Source organism: Cyprinus carpio, chromosome A20, assembly GCF_018340385.1.
Source record: "Cyprinus carpio isolate SPL01 chromosome A20, ASM1834038v1, whole genome shotgun sequence".
Classification (NCBI taxonomy): domain Eukaryota; kingdom Metazoa; phylum Chordata; class Actinopteri; order Cypriniformes; family Cyprinidae; genus Cyprinus; species Cyprinus carpio.
The window spans coordinates 14,222,575-14,240,422 of record NC_056591.1 but is presented as its reverse complement, the minus strand read 5'-3'; the positions used below and the strand labels follow the sequence as shown (position 1 = coordinate 14,240,422).

The window sequence follows — 17,848 nt, the reverse complement described above, 5'->3', positions numbered from 1 at the left end:
AATGCTTCCCTGACTTCCCCCTATAGAACACTTCCTCCCTCAATCTCTCTCCTCCTCTTTCTTCTCTCACTCCTCCCTGTCTTCCACTTCGCACGCCGCAGTTCTCCCTCTCTTTCACACACTTTGGCGGCTCTCATTCCCTCTTCCTCGCCTTTTGACATGTTCTCTCATTTTCGTTCACACTCTTTCTCTCCCCCCTCCATTTTACATTCTCTCCTCCTCCCACTCCCTCCCCGCCTCCTCTCCCCTCTCTCTCTCTCTCTCTCTCTCTCTCTCATCCCATTCGATCCTGGTGAGAGTCAGCTGTCAGATGTTGAGGAGCTTGAGCTGTGCAAACAAGCATGTAACACAAACAAGTCCGGACACCAGAAACACGGGATGAGAGAAAGTACTATACAAGAAAAGAAGGAAACACTGAGGGACTTGAGGAAAAGGAAGAAAAATCTGCAATCCTTTTTCAATTATCTGAGAAGCAAGAAGCAGATGTAGCCTAAGTATAAACAACCTCAGCAGCATGAAAACATATTACTACAGAAAGAAAACAAAATCAAGAGAGGAAAGGGGAAAAGAGAAGCTCTATACTATTTAAATATTACTTTCTGGCTATAACCTTGTAAAAGAGTTTGATGTTTCAAAAAAATTATTTAATTCTTCACCAAACTGTGTCACTTTCCAAACAGTAGCCTACGAGTGAGAGCTTACATAATATACACTGTAATTAGATAGCATTTTACCTTATACACTCCCCTTCATCTCTCAATTACCTTGGCGACCGTCCATCCCTCCACCGCCGCAGCTCCGCTATTCCTCCGCTCGGCGCTGCGCAGTCCCCTCGCTCCACTCCTTCAGCTGGCCCCCCCAGCTTCTGCATTTCTTCCTCCAACTGCGCTGTCAGCCGTGTCTGCTCTCGCTCGGCCCCTGTCGCCGCGGCCACGGCCGTCGCGAGGGCGTCGCGAGCTCGTAGTGAAGCTCCCTCCCACTGGTGCAGCGCTCGAGCCAGTGCCGCCACTTCTCCATCCATCAGCTCACAGCCCGCCGCCGCTGTGTGCCTTCCGGCTCTCTCCGCGCTCAGCCGCACGCGCCGCAGCCGCTCACGCCCCTCGCACGCGCCGCGCTCCAGCAGCTCCTAAAGGAGGGAGAGAGGGAGATGAAGAGAGGGAGGGTAAAGTTGCTACGGAAACTGCGGCATCGGTGGCTGCTTGTTATCCAACTACTGCCGCCGCCGCTCGTGATTCTCTCGGCGGTGAGACTGCTGTTCAAGCGCGCTAAAAACTCTCACATCGGATCTTTCCCTCACGCTTCAGAGCATGAACGCTCCTCTCTGCCACCTCCCACCTTTTTTAATCATCTCAATTACCATTATTTTTATACACGAATATCTACTTGTTTACTTTCTCAGTCAAAAATATTTCATTGCACAATTTAGGTGTATTTTACATGGGATAATTCTCATTGCTGAAGGAATGACTGAATTAATGAATGAAATTATAATTGAATTCATTCAGTCATTCGTTCAGCAGTGAGAATTATCCCATGTAAAATACACATAAATTGTGCAGTGAAATGTTTTATTTAATATATATATATATATATATATATATATATATATATATATATATATATATAAAATAAAAAATTAATACAACTGTAATATTAAAATAAAGTCATTAAAAGAGAACTAAAGTGTTCTCTATATAATAGCCTATATTTTTTTTTATTTTGTCATCAACCATACAATATCAAGATAGATTAAAAAAATAAATAAAAAAATAAATAAAGCATTTCCATCATAACAGCTTTCCATGCAAAATGCATTTATGTTCAGTAATAAACAGATGACATTTTAAGGTGATGATCCCTGACAAATAAACCGCAGCTTTAAAGGTAAAGAGATGGAAGCGTTTATTTGAATATAATTTATTTAAAGTGCTGCTGTGTAGTCTTATTATCCTTTATGGCATATACCACTCTCTCATTCTCCCTGACTGGCATTGATTATCCAGGGAGAAATGTGCAAACAGCATAGAAATTTCCCACCAAAATCCCCCCCCCAGTGCCTCTGGTACTTTTCTCTCATTTTCTTTCTCATCAAACACACATCCCGTTTTATGGAGATTTTCCTTCTCATCAAACACGCACACTAAGTGTTATGGAGATAAGCAGAGAGTATAGTGAGCTAATCAGCACAAAAATATTGCAGATCCATAACAACAGTAAAATCTAAGCATGTGCATCCATTGATTTGTAGTCCTGTGAGAGCATGTAGTACAGAAACTCTGACCTTGAAATGAAGCACACAGTTCTGTTCCCGCACTTACACAGCCTAAATGTTCAAACATTTGATGACACACATACACTCACAGTTTAAAGAGGGGACACTGGATGCAAAATTCACTTTTAAATGGTGTTTGCATATAATGTGTCTTAACAGTGAGTGGACACAACCACCTTACAATGATAAAAATACATTCACTCCTTTTTTTAATCCCCCCCAAAATACTAAACAGTTTCAATAATCAAGCCATGTTGATTTTCTGATCAATATGACGTCATATTGCTCTGGCCCCACCCACTACAGCTGACAGACTGTCCCGTATTAACATATCTCCGCCCTCATCCAGTTTCCACCTCGTAAGCAATGCAGGTGTTTTGTAGTTGGATGTAAAATTAGAACATAAGAGTCTTCATTTTCTACCGACATCAGAACCACTGAGGACACAGTGGATTAGTTTTGTTTTTGATGGTAGTGCGCTACCGAATACACCTAAATTCGTTTATGTCTGCCCAAATCATTTTACTCCAGACTGCTTTCTGAACGAGGGACAATTCAAGGCAGGTTTTTCTAAAAAGTTAACACTCAAGGATGGACCAGTAGCCACTGCTCGTGATCCAGCTGCATCTCCAAAAAAAGTAAATCTCACACTTTATATTTTTTATGATTATTTGCAAAATGCTTTCCTCTTCCATGGGAGAGAGGGGCGGGGTGAGCAGAGCTCATTAGCATTAAAAGAGATATGCACCGAAAACGGGTCGCTGTGAACAGAGCTGTTTTTGACGAGGTAAAAAAGGTGTTGTTTTAAATGACCACTGAGGAATTTTAACCAAAAGTATGTTGCAGAAATTTCATGAAGACCCTAAAGAATCATGCCAACTTGTGGAAAATGGGCATCCGATGTCCCCTTTAACAAACAAATGCTCCATTTAAATCTTCTAATACACTCAGTTGTTTTTTTTTTTTTTTCTGTGCATTACTTTTTTTGTAGATTTAGCATTTTGTATTTCCTTGTACACTGGTAAAATTAGGTGTTTGGATTTACTTAAAATATATATGCACCATTTTTTGCAACACACTTTTTAAGTAAACCCACTTGGAACAATTTTACTTAAAATAAACAAGAAATCTTTGTTATCCGAACTTAAATATTTGAGTTCACTCAACATTCTTTACTTAAAATATTCAACATTATATAATCTATATAATCATTATATAATAATTTTAACAGATTTTAATTTTATTTAATTTTATTGTAAATTGTACAAATCAAGCTGAGTGCCTCACTACTGTCAAGAAACATCTGTGTGCTCTTGACCCACAACTGGTAATGTGCACTTTCAGAAAAGAAACACTCTTAAGCTTTTTTTCCCACTGATTTCACTATTTTGGGGAATTTGGTATTGCAACACTTCATCATGGTATTATAATCTTCTTCTGAAAGGCATTTTAGATGAAAGTTTCTGCTAACTGAATAATTTAAACTGCAAATTGTGTACGTGTATAATGCTGTTGTATTCTGTCCTGCACTATGTTGCTTGGCAGCTGATGCATTACAATGTCTCTCGTGGGGTTAATAAAAACTCATATCTCTCTATTTATACACCCAAACTCACATAATCATATGTGCAGATGAAATGCAATTATGCATTCATATTATCAGTGTCTCACATAATTTGACGTGCAGTCTCACACCATCTCATCTGCTTCAAAGAATGAATTTGTTCTTTTTATTTCACAACATTCAGAGTGAAAGATGATGTTTGTAAATGAGAAAAACAATATGAAGGTTATTTCTATCATTTTCCACAGAGGTTGTTATGAGACCCTTAGAGAGAAGACAAGGTTGTAAACACACAGAAAGAGGAATGTCTAATTAACGTGTCAAAGCTTCAGAATTATGAGAATGGAATGAAATATATTTAAATTGCATGCTTATTTTATACAGATGTGGACTTTATTAAACATAATATAAAATTTAACTGACACAAAATAATACTAGTGGTATACTCTGTGGTATGGCATGCTATAAAAAGATGTAGGATAAAACTGACCAATTCTTTAATATTTTTTAATTTAATACTCTTACCCGGACTTTAGTCAGTTTCTGATTTAAGACTGGAGGGTCACCGGATGGGTCAGAGTGTTGCTGAAGCTCCTCCCCTACCACCATTAGCCAGTCAGTGAGCTCCCTGTTTGTTTCCATGTACTTCTTATGTTCGAGGACAACGTCCTCTGACAATCGGACTCTCTCCTAATTAAGATAAAATATTAATTAACTCATTTCAGTTTTAACATAAACACTCTCGTTCACGATTACACTACAACTATCAACTAGCATTAAAAAATAACAATCCTCTCACCTCTGCTGCAGCTTTGACATCCTCAAACTGTGCCCTGAGGAGAACCATTTCTTCCTCCTTAAAGACGGGGTCACCGGTGCGTTTGTAAAGTTCAGCTGCACTCTCCTCCAGATAGCACAGAGCTCCCTGGTGGTCCTCCACATCTGATGACAGCAAGCACAGTCTCTCCAGTTGCTTTCTTTTCTCCCTGAGTCCAAGCTGGGGCTCAAGAGGACCTTTAACCTCCAGCCCTACTCCCTCCAGCCATCTCTGCAGCTGTGCACGAGACTCCACGAACAAATCCCACTGATTAACGGTCCATTCCAATCGGCTAAAACACAAAGGACAGATAAGAGGAAAAAGGTATATTGAATTTTTTTAAATATTTTTATATTTTACATTCTTACAATTTTTACAGTATTATTCAGCATATTTATCTAGATAGAATGATAAACCAACAGAAAAACAGACTGATAGATAGATAGACAGACAGACAGACAGACAGATAGAAAAATAGATAGATAGATAGATAGATAGATAGATAGATAGATAGATAGATAGATAGATAGATAGATAGATAGATAGATAGATAGATAGATAGATAGATAGATAGATAGATCCCATGATTATTTGGCATTAATTTATCAGCTTAGATATATTATCAAACCCAGACAGAATTATTTAGCAGATAATTAGAAAAAACAGCTCCATTACACCCATGGTGTTAATTGAAACTGATAGAGCCAGATAATAACTTGGTTACCATAGTGATGATGAGTATAATTGAATAAAAGCCCAGGTGCCTGGCACCTGCAGTCAAGCACGCATGCCAATTTAAAAACAGATCACTATGCTCCCACTCTTTTCACTCTTGAACCAAAATACCTTAATGGCTCCGGTAATTATATTAATATTGATGTTTCCATTGTCATGGTTTATTTTCATTTAAATCCAACTATCAGTTGACCTAAACTTCTGCAATTATGGTCAAGTTAATCTTTTATAACCAGATCACTCAGCTCATTAAAGTCAGCAGGTTACCTATGGCAACTCATTGCACTCAAAAGCAGTGCTGCCCATGCGTCTTCAATTTCCTGAAGCTTAGAGCAAATCACTCCTCGTTCCACTTCTCCACTGTCCCTGACGACCATCTCTGCCTTCCCGGCTGCCATGTTGAGCTTTACCTCGCCCTCTCCCTTCATAAGCAGGATATCCTGGATGAGAGGAAACAAACACAAGTTACAGCTACTGCACAGATACAGACCAGCCATTCTAAAAATTGCTTCTTTCTCCTTAAACAGTATTGGGGAAAATGTCAGTTGAGTGTTGCATGTACACCATATTTCATGGATGACAGGAACAAAAATGGCCAAAAATTCAGAGGATAAGGAGTGGTACAAAAATACAGCTTATTTTAGATGAAAAAATAATAATAAAATACAAATAATATTTTATGACTTTGTACAAAAATGAAGTCTTTTCTTCAAAAACCACTGTTCTAGATCACAAAATGTGTGGATTTTTCAAGTTGTTCATTTCCTACAATTCTTCTGCATGTACCCGTGCTCGCTCAAGTTTCTCTTCCACCTCCTTTTTATTCCCCTCCATGTTCTCTAGTTTCTCTAAGTTCCTCTCAACGTCCTTCAGCCAGGTTTCCACTGCCTTTAGTGCTTCCTCAAATGCCTGGTACTCTTGCAGGTTGCGGAGTCGACTCCTGGCCTCCTGCAGCAAAGCCTCATGGTTTGAGAGCAACTCTGCTGCCACACTATTCTCTGAAGTAGATCCTCTCTCTGTTATAGTGAGAGAGGACTGACACAGGCGTTCAAGAGATGCCCTGTGAAAAAAAAGATAAAGCCAGCTCAGATTTATTCGTGATGGATTGTAGTGTGAAAAATACACAAGTATATGTACTTACATGCACATTTTCATTTACACATGCTGCCTCACACACATGCACACACAGACTGTCCATATGTACCCCCTCCTCATCAGCAGCACTCTGTGGATTTCCTCCACTCTTCTCAGCTCTTCTGAGCAGTTGGGGGCTGCAGACTGACTCTCACCCCACAGAGGAGCATCTGTCTTCAGTCTTGCCTCCAGCTGTTGCAGCCAGTTGCTCAGCTCCACCACACGCATTTCATACCTTAATAAGACCAAATACACTGGATTTACCTAAAAAAAAAAAACTATATAAAATCTGACACACTGGATTTAATTTCCATTCACAGTATAGTACATGGATGGTTAAATAGGTCATTGTCACATTGTACCACATCATAGGCTATGGTATTGTGAAAGGGCTAGCATAGGTTGTAAAATGTAATATCATGATGTTATGTAATAGAATCATTCCTTCAACAGAAAAAGAACATTTTCAAGTCCCCATCATATGTCTTAACATATTATCTAAAATAGTGGTTCTCAACAAGGGGGGCCTAATAAGTCTTCAAATTCTAAAAATGGCCAAAAATACAGGGGATCACATGCATCAATTTCATTGTGCAATGTTATCTCACTTTTATTGTCCATAGGGTCCGTCCTGTTTTGCATGCTGTTAATTGTCTTGACATTTTGTAAATAATCAAAATATAATGAATAAAGTTTTATTTCAAGCACCTGAGCTTAGACTGTAGGCTCAGAGAGCACAACTTACCCATTTAATAGGTTGGCACTTTCTTCCAGAGCCCGTATGCGCTGCCGGCATTCCATAACAAATAAATCCAAGGCATATTGACAAGAGTCCAGTTGCTCCTGTATGCTTCCAGTCCCACATTTGGTGAGATGCAAGAGGAGTCTCTCTCCATCCTCACAAACCCGAGCCAAGCGCTCCTCACCCTCCATGACTTCCTTTACTGCAGTCTGAAAATGAGGGGATAAATGAATCCAATTACATAAGGGACAGAATGAACCATTGTTATTAATAATGGTAAATGGCTCCTAATCCCAAATTTCTAATCCGACATAATCCCCTATTAGTTGGAGGTCTGAAATGCTTCTTCAATGTTTCACTTCTTATTGGTAGTTGCCTTATTGCTTTGCTCTGGTGCAATGTTCCATTACATGACTGAGTCATTTTATTTGTTGTATGATGCTACCTGGAGCTTTTGTTGCTTGGCTGAAATAGCAACAGCATCTCCTGTTTGCTCAAAGCAGTCCTCAATTCCAGCCCTCAACTCAGACAGCCAACGGTGAAAAGCATGTGCTTTCTCTAGCAGAAGGAAAGACAGAAAGAGAACGACAGTCCATAAGAAGAAGTATATGTGAGCTGTTGCTGCATGCGGACAGATGGACTGTGTAGGTGTGTATGGATGGAACAGCTCTCTGTTGTCTTAGTAACCAGCCTCGACCAATTCCACCGGGAGCAATCATAATGTCAGTGGGGAGAGGCAGCATCTGAGGCACAGGTGTGTGGCTGTCATGTTTTAAGGGAGTGCCATGCAGAACCATTTCAATCAAACATAAATAAATAAAATACCTATAATAAACTATTCATGAGCCAATTTAATGGTATGTTGTGGTTTTAAAATCCCATCTAAAGTCCCATCTTAGTTTACTTATAACTCAGACATACACTATTGTTCAAAAGTCTGGAGTCAGACTCTTTTTTTTTCAAACAAATAAATTACGAAATTAACTTTATTCAGCAAAGACACACTAAACTGATCAAAAGTGATGGTAAATGCTGTAATAAATAATACAATTTCCGAAGGATCCTGTTACACTGAAGACTGGAGTAATTAAAATTCAGCTTTGCCATTACAGGAATACTGTAAAATGAATTTTAAAATACATTAAAATATAAAGCAGCTATTTTAAACTGTAATTATACTTCATATTACAGTTTCATTGTATTTTTAATCAAATATATACAGCCTAGGCGAGTATAAGACTTCTTTCAAAAAAATGCAACATTTGAATCGTAGTGTACATTTTATCATTTAATTCATGTATTATTATTTAGTGTTACACTCACCACTGAAGAGCTGCAGTAGAGTGTCCTGAAGAGACCCCAGGATCTGGCTGCGGCGTTGTGTCACTTCCTCATTCCTCTTGACCAGGTGGGAGACAGCATCACCCAGCAGGGTCAGGTCCTTAGTTGGGTATGTTCTACACAGTGCTCTGAGAGACTCATTTGCTACATCCAGACTCACTTCTAAATGCTTCTGTGACCTCTCAACCTCCTAACAAAATACAGGGTATATCATTTTTAACTGAATGTTACATGCTGACATAGCAGAATTCTGCCTCTATATTTAAATAAAATTCAGTCACTTCACTAACCTTGATCTTAACAAAATTCTCTGGGTCAGAGGATGTTGAAAACTTTGAGAGTGAGTCCTCCGAGGTCTTCAGCTGCTCTGAAATCTGTGAAATTAGTTCTAGAAGCTGCTGCCTCTGGGAGTTGAAGTCTTTATACATGCCTTTGGTCTGTTCATACACTTCTGCAGCATGGGAAATCCGCTTCCTCAGATCTGCAGCCATCACCTCAAAAGAACAAGAACACGTGCTGTGTTTACCAATGGCCATGACTGGCAGTGTGTTTTTTTGTTCTCTTTACATACTACAGTAGATGATGAAACATGTCACAACCACTGCTGATGAATACCTGCAGTTCAGTGTGTATGTGTGCTGGGTTTTTATCAGTTCCTGTAGCTGTGTCATCTTTTCCTGCAAGGTCTTCAGTTCATCCTCCTTATTATCCAACTCCAGCTGTACAAACACAGAAATGATGGTTCTTATTTGTACCATGTTTTGGTTTTGATTTTATGTGTTTTATTAAAAGTTTATTTTACAAGGTTAAAATCGCCTTGGTTAAATCTCACCTTGAATTCAGAGAGGCGTTCTTCCATGTCATGAGCAGAGAGAAGACTGGCAGCTTCTTCACTGAGCTCACTGACAGAGATGGCACTCCAACACTCAATGTCATAAGCCATTTTATTAATGTCATTCCACAGCTCAAGGGAGCAAGTGTAAAGACTGATGTCTGTATCCGTCCTCTCAGAGATCTGCACAAAAATGAACACTGGCCATTAGTGCATCCTGTACATAATGTGAAGTAAATAATAAGAAAGTAGACACACTCATTTCCCCAGCATAAGGGATGTATACATTTCACTTCTACATCACCATCCATATGTATATAACTTTCTTTTTATTTACCTCTTTCTTTCTTTCTTTCTTTCTTTTTTTCTTTCTTTTTCTTTCTTTCTTCCTTCCTTACAAACAAACTTTGTATAAATACTTCCCTTTTATCTGAACTGTTATTTGTTTTTGTTTTTTGTATCATAAAAATATATAAATGATAAATATAAAGAATAAAGGATGCAATGGTATACTTAAAATCTGGCCTATTTCAAAAAGACAATAACTGTATGACAACCAATAACTGGTCGATATCGGAACTAAACCGAGCATGCTAAAATGATGTCTAATGAAAAGCATTAAATGCACTCACATCCAGCCACTGATCAACAATGGCATCCATCTCCATTGTGACATTTTCACTCTGAATGCTTTCCTCTGGAAGCTTCTTCAGTACGCTGGTCAGGCGTTTGCCAACAATGAGCTTATTCAGGTCCTCCTTAGTGGCCGCCAACTCTGGCCTCACCGCTTCCAGCTGAACAAACAGAGATAACCTTATTACCTGTGTGCTTGTTATCATAATCTAAATCATTTGTTTAATAGGTGGCACACACTGAGGCACTAACCCGTGACAGAGCTCTGTGGATATCCTCAGGGTTGTGCGGGTCCGACTGGGCCATTGTGACGGCATGAGCTCTCTCTACAACCGAGCTGATCCTGGTTCTCAGGGTCTGATATTCCCTACAGAGCTCCAGAAGGTTTGCACAAAGGTCATGGCTGTATGGGGACAAACACAAGCAGCCAAGTCTCAGATTTTAGGCACGAAGTGAGGGGAACATCAATAGAGCTATGTAAACAAACACTGCAGTCTTGGCAATAGCTCAAAACACTCTCCCCTTTCTTCAGTTTCTTTAATCTAAAGGATAATCTATTTAGAGATTCACCCACATATCCATCAAACAACGCACACACAATAAACCACACCTAAACTGCATTTAAACATGGCAACAGTCGCAACCTGTCAAAACACCCATCCATCAACCCACTGGCCCACTCCAGCCTCTCCCTCCCATAAATCATCCATATCAAGTTCAATTTGACAAACCATTCTTTTATCTAAACATACTAAGTTTCAATGGGAACTTAGTGTATAAGGCTTGGATAACGAAATACTCACTCCTCCACAATAATTGCCCTAGTCCTCTCCCAGGTGGACTGGACCAAGGCTACGTCCCGTTGGGCATCTCCTGCAAGCTCAGAGTCTTTGTGTGCCAGTTGTTCTCCTCTTTCTCCCAACCACAGCTGACTGTGCTGTAGGGCTTGGATCTCTTCCTCCAACTGCTTCAGCAACCACAACCTGAAAAAAGAGTTATTTTAAAAAAAGCATAGAACAAACTTTGCCATTGTTAGAGTAAAATTACAAAACTCATACATTTGCTTACAGTAAACAACTAAATGGCTCAATATGCAGTCCACGTTTTTTGGAATGTACAGTAAAATGCAATTTTACAACAGTAAAGCACAGTTTATATTGTATATGCATGCTTCTAAATATACATATTATTATAAAATTTATACATTAATTATTATAATTCTATTGATATTTTATTATTTATTACTTTATTATGTATATATACACCATTACATTTAAAAAAAAATTAAAACCATAAAAAACTTTTTCATTACTAGAAATAAAATAATTCTCATTTTTAATCTCATGTAATTTCACTTAATGTACTAAAATAACTAAAACTTAAATAATTATGAATAAAACCAATATAGACATATAATAAAAAAAAAAAAAATGACAAACACAACAAAATTACTAAAATTGTAACTAAAATTAAAATGGAAATGGAAAATATAATTTTTTATTAATAATCTATAATTTATAGAAAAAAAATTATTTAATTGCACAGTATCATAATATATATATATATTTAAATTAAAACTAAAATAACTACGTGAAATGCCAGAGTTCGAATTTAAGATATTTTAGAAATTATACTAAAAATATATTATACATTTTAACTGATGTTTTAGGTGCTTATTTTGGTCAAGGTCTTTTGCTGATGTCAGGATGGATTAGTTTTGAAAATGTGATGTCGACATGATGCGATGTCTTCTACGTGGAATGTGGTTTGAGTGATTGGAAAACATTTTGAACACTGTTTACACCTCTATTTATGTATTTAGCACTGTTTACTTGTAATCATACTCAAAAAAGATTTTAATACCAGATACAAAATACCAGCCACATCAGAATTGGTATGAAAAGGCCCTAAAGACAGTAATGGCAGAGAAAACATAAGTGCCTGTACCTCTGTTGAAAGGCATGTGTGCTGGCTTCTGTAGGCCACGGTATATTGACTCTGTCCTCCAGCTTTGCCAGGCTCCCAAGCAGCAGCTCCTTCCGTCCCCTAAAGGAACTCCACATGGCAGCTAGTGCCTCTGCCTCACTCTGCTTTGTCCCAATGCTTCTCTGAAGCACCTGCACGCTCAACACAACATCATCCACCAGCCCTCTGCAGGATGTTCTTTCCTCCTCTGACCCCTGCAAATGAAAATGTGCTTTGTTCAGGATGATATCCAGGCTAATAGCCTGCACCTCCAGACATGCTAACTCCTTGGCAAGGTCCCCAAGTTCCTGATTTATTTCCCTGACTTTGGAGTCATCCCAGCTCCCTCTTCCTTCAACAGCATCCTGGAATGTCTGTAGAGTGGTTCTGGCTTTATTGTAAGTCTCACAGAAGTCTTTTAATTTGAGTAGAGCTTCATCTCGATGTGCTACTAAACTCTGAGCTTCACTGAAGAGTTGAAGGCAATCCTCCTTCCTTCTCTGGAGGTGTTGCAGGTCTTTTGAGGCTAAAGACGGGCTGAGAGCATCTAGATGTGGCTGTAAGGCCTCCAGAGACTTTCCCTGGGTCTGAAGGGATATCTTGTCCTCCTTTAAACCATTGGAGAAAACAGATATTTATATATTTTTCACTTTAGACATGAAAGGATGATGATTGGATGATTTAGGCCTACTATAAAGACATAATGTACCTTGGTTTTGGAATCAGCAGACTGTGGATCAGTTATGCTGACTTTGCAGGTGCTTTGGATGTGCCTGAGGAAGTTCTCACTCCACTGAGTCAGAGCAAGCGAGACCTGACTGAACTGCTCCAACTTAGAAAGATGGGACTGAAGTTCCCGAATCCTGAAAATACAAAATTAAAGGTCAGGTCTCACCATCCATATTAAACTAATAAAAACTAAACAAACATGCAGTGAGTATTTTATAAAGAATTTTTGATCAAATAAATGCAGCCTTGATCAGCATGAGAGACTTCTTCCAAACTTTTGACCATTGCACCATGTTTTACTACTTGATAATGCATGAGGAAACATCCTCATTATGGACAGATTTTGCATATGGCCTCATGTATATTTTAGAAGCACATCTGCAAACATATAGACTTAAAGCCAAATGACAAGGACTAAAAAGCCAAAATAAAAAAAAATAAAAAATTTACCTGAGTGGTATACTGGTACTGAGAGAACACCACCTTTCTTCCAGGTTACAGTGAAGATCTCTAAGCTCTGCGGTCCTTTCCTCTGAAGCTGAAGAGTACAGAGACTTTGCACGGATCTCCAAACTTTCCAACAAAGACTCCTGAGAGGGAACTTCTGACTGCATGTCCTTGTACATTATAGGGGGAAAAAATGGGTTATTTGCTATTAAAGACACAGTCCCACATTTTCACACAACAGGAATTTAAAAAAGGAACCAAGAGTGTTGGTTCCCTAAAATCCCTAAAATGCCCTCTGACTTCACCTGCAGCATCTGAATCTGGCTGTGTAGCTTCACATTGTCTGCGGTCAGGTAGGGAGAATCTGAACTGCATAGAGACTCACACCTGTTCAACCAGGACTGCAAAAGTGAGAGATCTCTCTCATATCTAAAAACCAGAGAGTCAAAACATTGCATTTTACATTACAGTTTTAATTTGTGTAACAAAGATTATGTGACAAATATACATTTAAACACATGCCTTTGCCACAGAGTCAACAGGTTCTCCAGTTTTGATTGTTTTTCAGTGGCTTGCTGGGTATGTAATTTGTGAACTTGCTGAAGGTCAACCACAGCTTTCTCCAGCTGTCCGGCATCATGGAGCCTTCTCCAGCCCAGACTCAGAGACATCAACCTGGGCCCCAGCTGCTGTAGACGCTGTACTACATCCTGAGAATGAAGGAAACACAGTTTGTGTCATACATAAATGTTACTCTTGCAGACTCAAATGCCTTTAAATAAACAGATTTTTAAATATGTATATGACCTTGAATAGGGGTCTCATACTAATGGCCCTCAGGCAGAATATGGGGATTATTACTTACAACCATTCAAGTATAAATAGTTTATCCTTTAATCCAGTCTGCAAATTGATTTTTACTTTCTGCATTTTGGTTTGGTCTTCGTTACTCTCTTAAGGATTATTAAACAGCAGTCAATTTTTTTCTACATGGCTTATTATAGCCCTAAAATAAAAATGAACTGAAGCTGTATCCTAGGAGACAGCAACAAACAGACATGCTGCGACTAATACTTCATTTTATTTTTCTGACTTTAAAATTAATTAATTTTCACAAATATCATGCTGTACATGTGAACTGATTATTATACATTTTAAGTCATTTTCCATTTAAACAATTTCTAACTGTTACATCAAAATTAGATTGCATTGATTGTATAAATAATGGTATTTGTTGAAGCTGTTGGCATAGTGTCCCCAAATTTGAGTTTGACACCCCTGGTCAAGATGGTACAGTATATATGGTATGGGGACTGTTTTATTTCAGTTTTTATGTCACCTGTTCCCAAACATATGTAATACTAACCATATGTTCATGGAGAGTTTTATATGTTGTTGATGCTGATGTACAGGAAGTAACTGGTACGTTCAGTTTTTCTTGTAGTCCATTCAGGAAACCTTCCACCTAAGATGCGTGAAAACATTGAGTAACACACATCTAAAATGGCTTAAATAATATATCAGATCAGAGGAGAGTCATGTACTGTATGTTATGTCACCTCATTGAGATCTTGGATAAACTGTTTTGTATTTTTCAATCTAGAGTGAAGCTCTGCTTCTCGTTGCTCCACATTGTTCTTAAACTCCTCCCGGTATCTCCCAATCTGTGTCAGCCGTGCTTTAATTCGCCCTGCCTCATTCGGTGTGATGAAATGAATTAAGATCTGAAACTCTGTGTCTCCAATCGACTAAAAGACGTCCATCTTCTCCTCTAAGCCCTTCTTCAGCATCTAAGAAGGAGAAAAAAAACAATGCAGAGCCATCATTCATTGAGTGCTAAATGAAACCTATCATGTTGTCTGGTTAATTTGGTTATGTTTATTAAGTTACAGTCTTCTGATCCAGGTTTACAATATCCATCATCTCTGTTTACCTCCACATTGTTTATCTGCTCATCCAGGTTGGCAGAGGTTCTGCTGAAAGCTTCAAGATCCTTCTTACTTTCACAGACCCAAGAGAAGAAAGCCTCAGACTCACGGCTGAAACCTTGCCACCATCTGTGCATCATCTCCAGATCTGACATGCTGTTGGAACAGAGACAAACAGGAAAGAAGCACCACTCATGAAATGCATGCAATGTTTGTATGGAATTTCATGGAATTTCATGGAATATGGTTGAAGTGTACTGCCAAATGTACTGATAAGCATTTATGGCAATCTAAAATATACTTTTATTGAAACTTGTAAGTAATGTCATGTCATGTATTTAAATATATTTATTATAACAGTTGTAATGAAGCTGCAATTTACTACTAAAATCTAAAAAATATATTAACTTTAAATGTATCCATTAATTAATATACTACAGCTGACATTATAATCAAGTACTTTACATTTTGTATTTGTATATTTAGAAACATAATGATTGTACTTTAAAATAAAAATGGCCAAAAATATAACAGGGCATTTCTGAGTGAGGTTGTTAAAGATTACTGCAATCTGACATAATTGAAAATGAAATTCTCTTAAATTGTACATTACATGTATGACTTAAACCTGTCTTACATTTTCCTGAGGCTGGCCTGTATCTCCTGAAGTCTCTCTTTTGTGGACTGGGCCTGATCCTGTAGTAAAGACTGATTCTGAGGACCGAGTTTAATATCTCCTGCCTTCTTCACCAGTGACTCAGCTCTGACAGCAAACATGTTACCCTGCTCATGAAGCTCCTAAACAAACACACACACAGATATGAGTATTATTCTCAGCCAAAAGATCATTAAACAAACTACTATATTTTCTGTCTGTGTTCTCACTTTAACATTTTTCATTTCAATCTTGAAGTTGTCCAGGCTGCTGAAGATGAGCTCCCTCTGCAGGACAGGACTCACAAGACACACAAACTGCCAGATGGCCTCTCTCTCCATGTCAAACTCCTGCCATGCACTCACAGTGACCTAATGACCAGTGAGAATCACACATTACTCTACCATTTCACCACTAATTGTTGTAAAGGTGAAACCAACTGCAAGTAATCTGAGTGATTTCATTTCTTGCTGTTTTTTGCGTTGCATTACAGGCTTACACTTTATGCACAAACAGTAAGTATGCACTCAAACAACAGCCAAACAGTAATGACTGTCTGCTCGGCCCTCTGAAGAGAGGAGTATTTTAAGGTCTTTTTGATTCCAAGGACCCCCATTGTCCACAACAACATTCCAAGTCCCCATGACTTTTCCAGTTGTTTGTGATTACTGGATAAGGATTAAGTATAATGGATTTTTTTTTTACTTATTATTTATTTATTCATTTATTTTATTACATTTCTAATTAATAAAAAAAATAAAAATTGTTTAGAGCTTGGCATAACAGTTTTTTAAAATGAGAATGAGCGTTAATTATAAGATATCTAATATAAAAAAAAAATCATGATTTATGATTAATATTTAATAATAATCATTTTTGGTGTGTGTGTGTGTGTGTGTGTGTGTATACAGGTGCTGGTCATATAATTAGAATATCATCAAAAAGTTGATTTATTTCACTAATTCCATTCAAAAAGTGAAACTTGTATATTATATTCATTCATTACACAGACTGATTTCAAATGTTTATTTCTTTTAATTTTGATGATTATAACAGACAACTAAGGAAAATCCCAAATTCAGTATCTCATAAAATTAGAATATTACTTAAGACCAATACAAAGAAAGGATTTTTAAAAATCTTGTCCAACTGAAAAGTATGAACATGAAAAGTATGAGAATGTACAGCACTATATACTTAGTTGGGGCTCCTTTTCCCTGAATTACTGCAGCAATGCGGCGTGGCATGGAGTCAATCAGTCTGTGGCACTGCTCAGGTGCTTATGAGAGCCCAGGTTGCTCTGATAGTGGCCTTCAGCTCCTCTGCATTCTTGGGTCTGGCATATCGCATCTTCCTCTTCACAATACCCCATAGATTTTCTATGGAGTTAAGGTCAGGCGAGTTTGCTGGCAAATTAAGAACAGGGATACCATGGTCCTTAAACCAGGTACTGGTAGCTTTGGCACTGTGTGCAGGTGCCAAGTCCTGTTGGAAAAGGAAATCTGCATCTCCATAAAGTTGGTCAGCAGAGGGAAGCATGGAGTGCTCTAAAACTTTCTGGTATACGGCTGCGTTGACCTTGGACCTCAGAAAACACAGTGGACCAACACCAGCAGATGACATGGCACCCCAAACCATCACTGCCTCCAGACTCTGGGACCCTGATTTCAAGCAATGTGGATTGTGTACCTCTCCTCTCTTCCTCCAGACTCTGGGACCCTGATATCCAAAGAAAATGCAAAATTTCAGAGAACATAACTTTGGACCACTCAGCAGCAGTCCAGTCCTTTTTGAAGCGAGACGCTTCTGACGCTGTCTGTTGTTCAAGAGTGGCTTGACACAAGGAATGCAACAGCTGAAACCTATGTCTTGCATACGTCTGTGCGCAGTGGTTCTTGAAGCACTGACTCCAGCTGCAGTCCACTCTTTGTGAATCTCCCCCACATCTTTGAATGGGTTTTGTTTCACAATCCTCTCCAGGGTGCAGTTATCCCTATTGCTTGTACACTTTTTTCTACCACATTTTTTCCTTCCCTTTGGCTCTCTATTAATAT

The 17,848-nt window shown here is 38.5% G+C and overlaps 1 protein-coding gene across 1 annotated transcript in view; it reads right to left on the bottom strand.

The window, feature by feature from the left end:
• The window catches only part of LOC109045026 (nesprin-1-like), a 115,547-nt gene that overhangs the window by 72,720 nt on the left and 24,979 nt on the right, over positions 1 to 17,848 (bottom strand). The window contains 28 exon segments of the mRNA XM_042778325.1: positions 765 to 830; positions 832 to 858; positions 860 to 1,126; positions 4,362 to 4,526; positions 4,636 to 4,945; positions 5,656 to 5,828; positions 6,175 to 6,448; positions 6,596 to 6,757; positions 7,268 to 7,473; positions 7,710 to 7,822; positions 8,588 to 8,795; positions 8,896 to 9,099; positions 9,221 to 9,235; positions 9,238 to 9,324; positions 9,438 to 9,620; positions 10,070 to 10,231; positions 10,323 to 10,473; positions 10,874 to 11,053; positions 12,018 to 12,643; positions 12,745 to 12,898; positions 13,215 to 13,381; positions 13,517 to 13,640; positions 13,734 to 13,921; positions 14,578 to 14,676; positions 14,771 to 15,001; positions 15,145 to 15,295; positions 15,777 to 15,937; positions 16,025 to 16,165. Of these exon segments, the coding sequence (XP_042634259.1) occupies positions 765 to 830; positions 832 to 858; positions 860 to 1,126; positions 4,362 to 4,526; positions 4,636 to 4,945; positions 5,656 to 5,828; positions 6,175 to 6,448; positions 6,596 to 6,757; positions 7,268 to 7,473; positions 7,710 to 7,822; positions 8,588 to 8,795; positions 8,896 to 9,099; positions 9,221 to 9,235; positions 9,238 to 9,324; positions 9,438 to 9,620; positions 10,070 to 10,231; positions 10,323 to 10,473; positions 10,874 to 11,053; positions 12,018 to 12,643; positions 12,745 to 12,898; positions 13,215 to 13,381; positions 13,517 to 13,640; positions 13,734 to 13,921; positions 14,578 to 14,676; positions 14,771 to 15,001; positions 15,145 to 15,295; positions 15,777 to 15,937; positions 16,025 to 16,165 (4,995 nt within the window).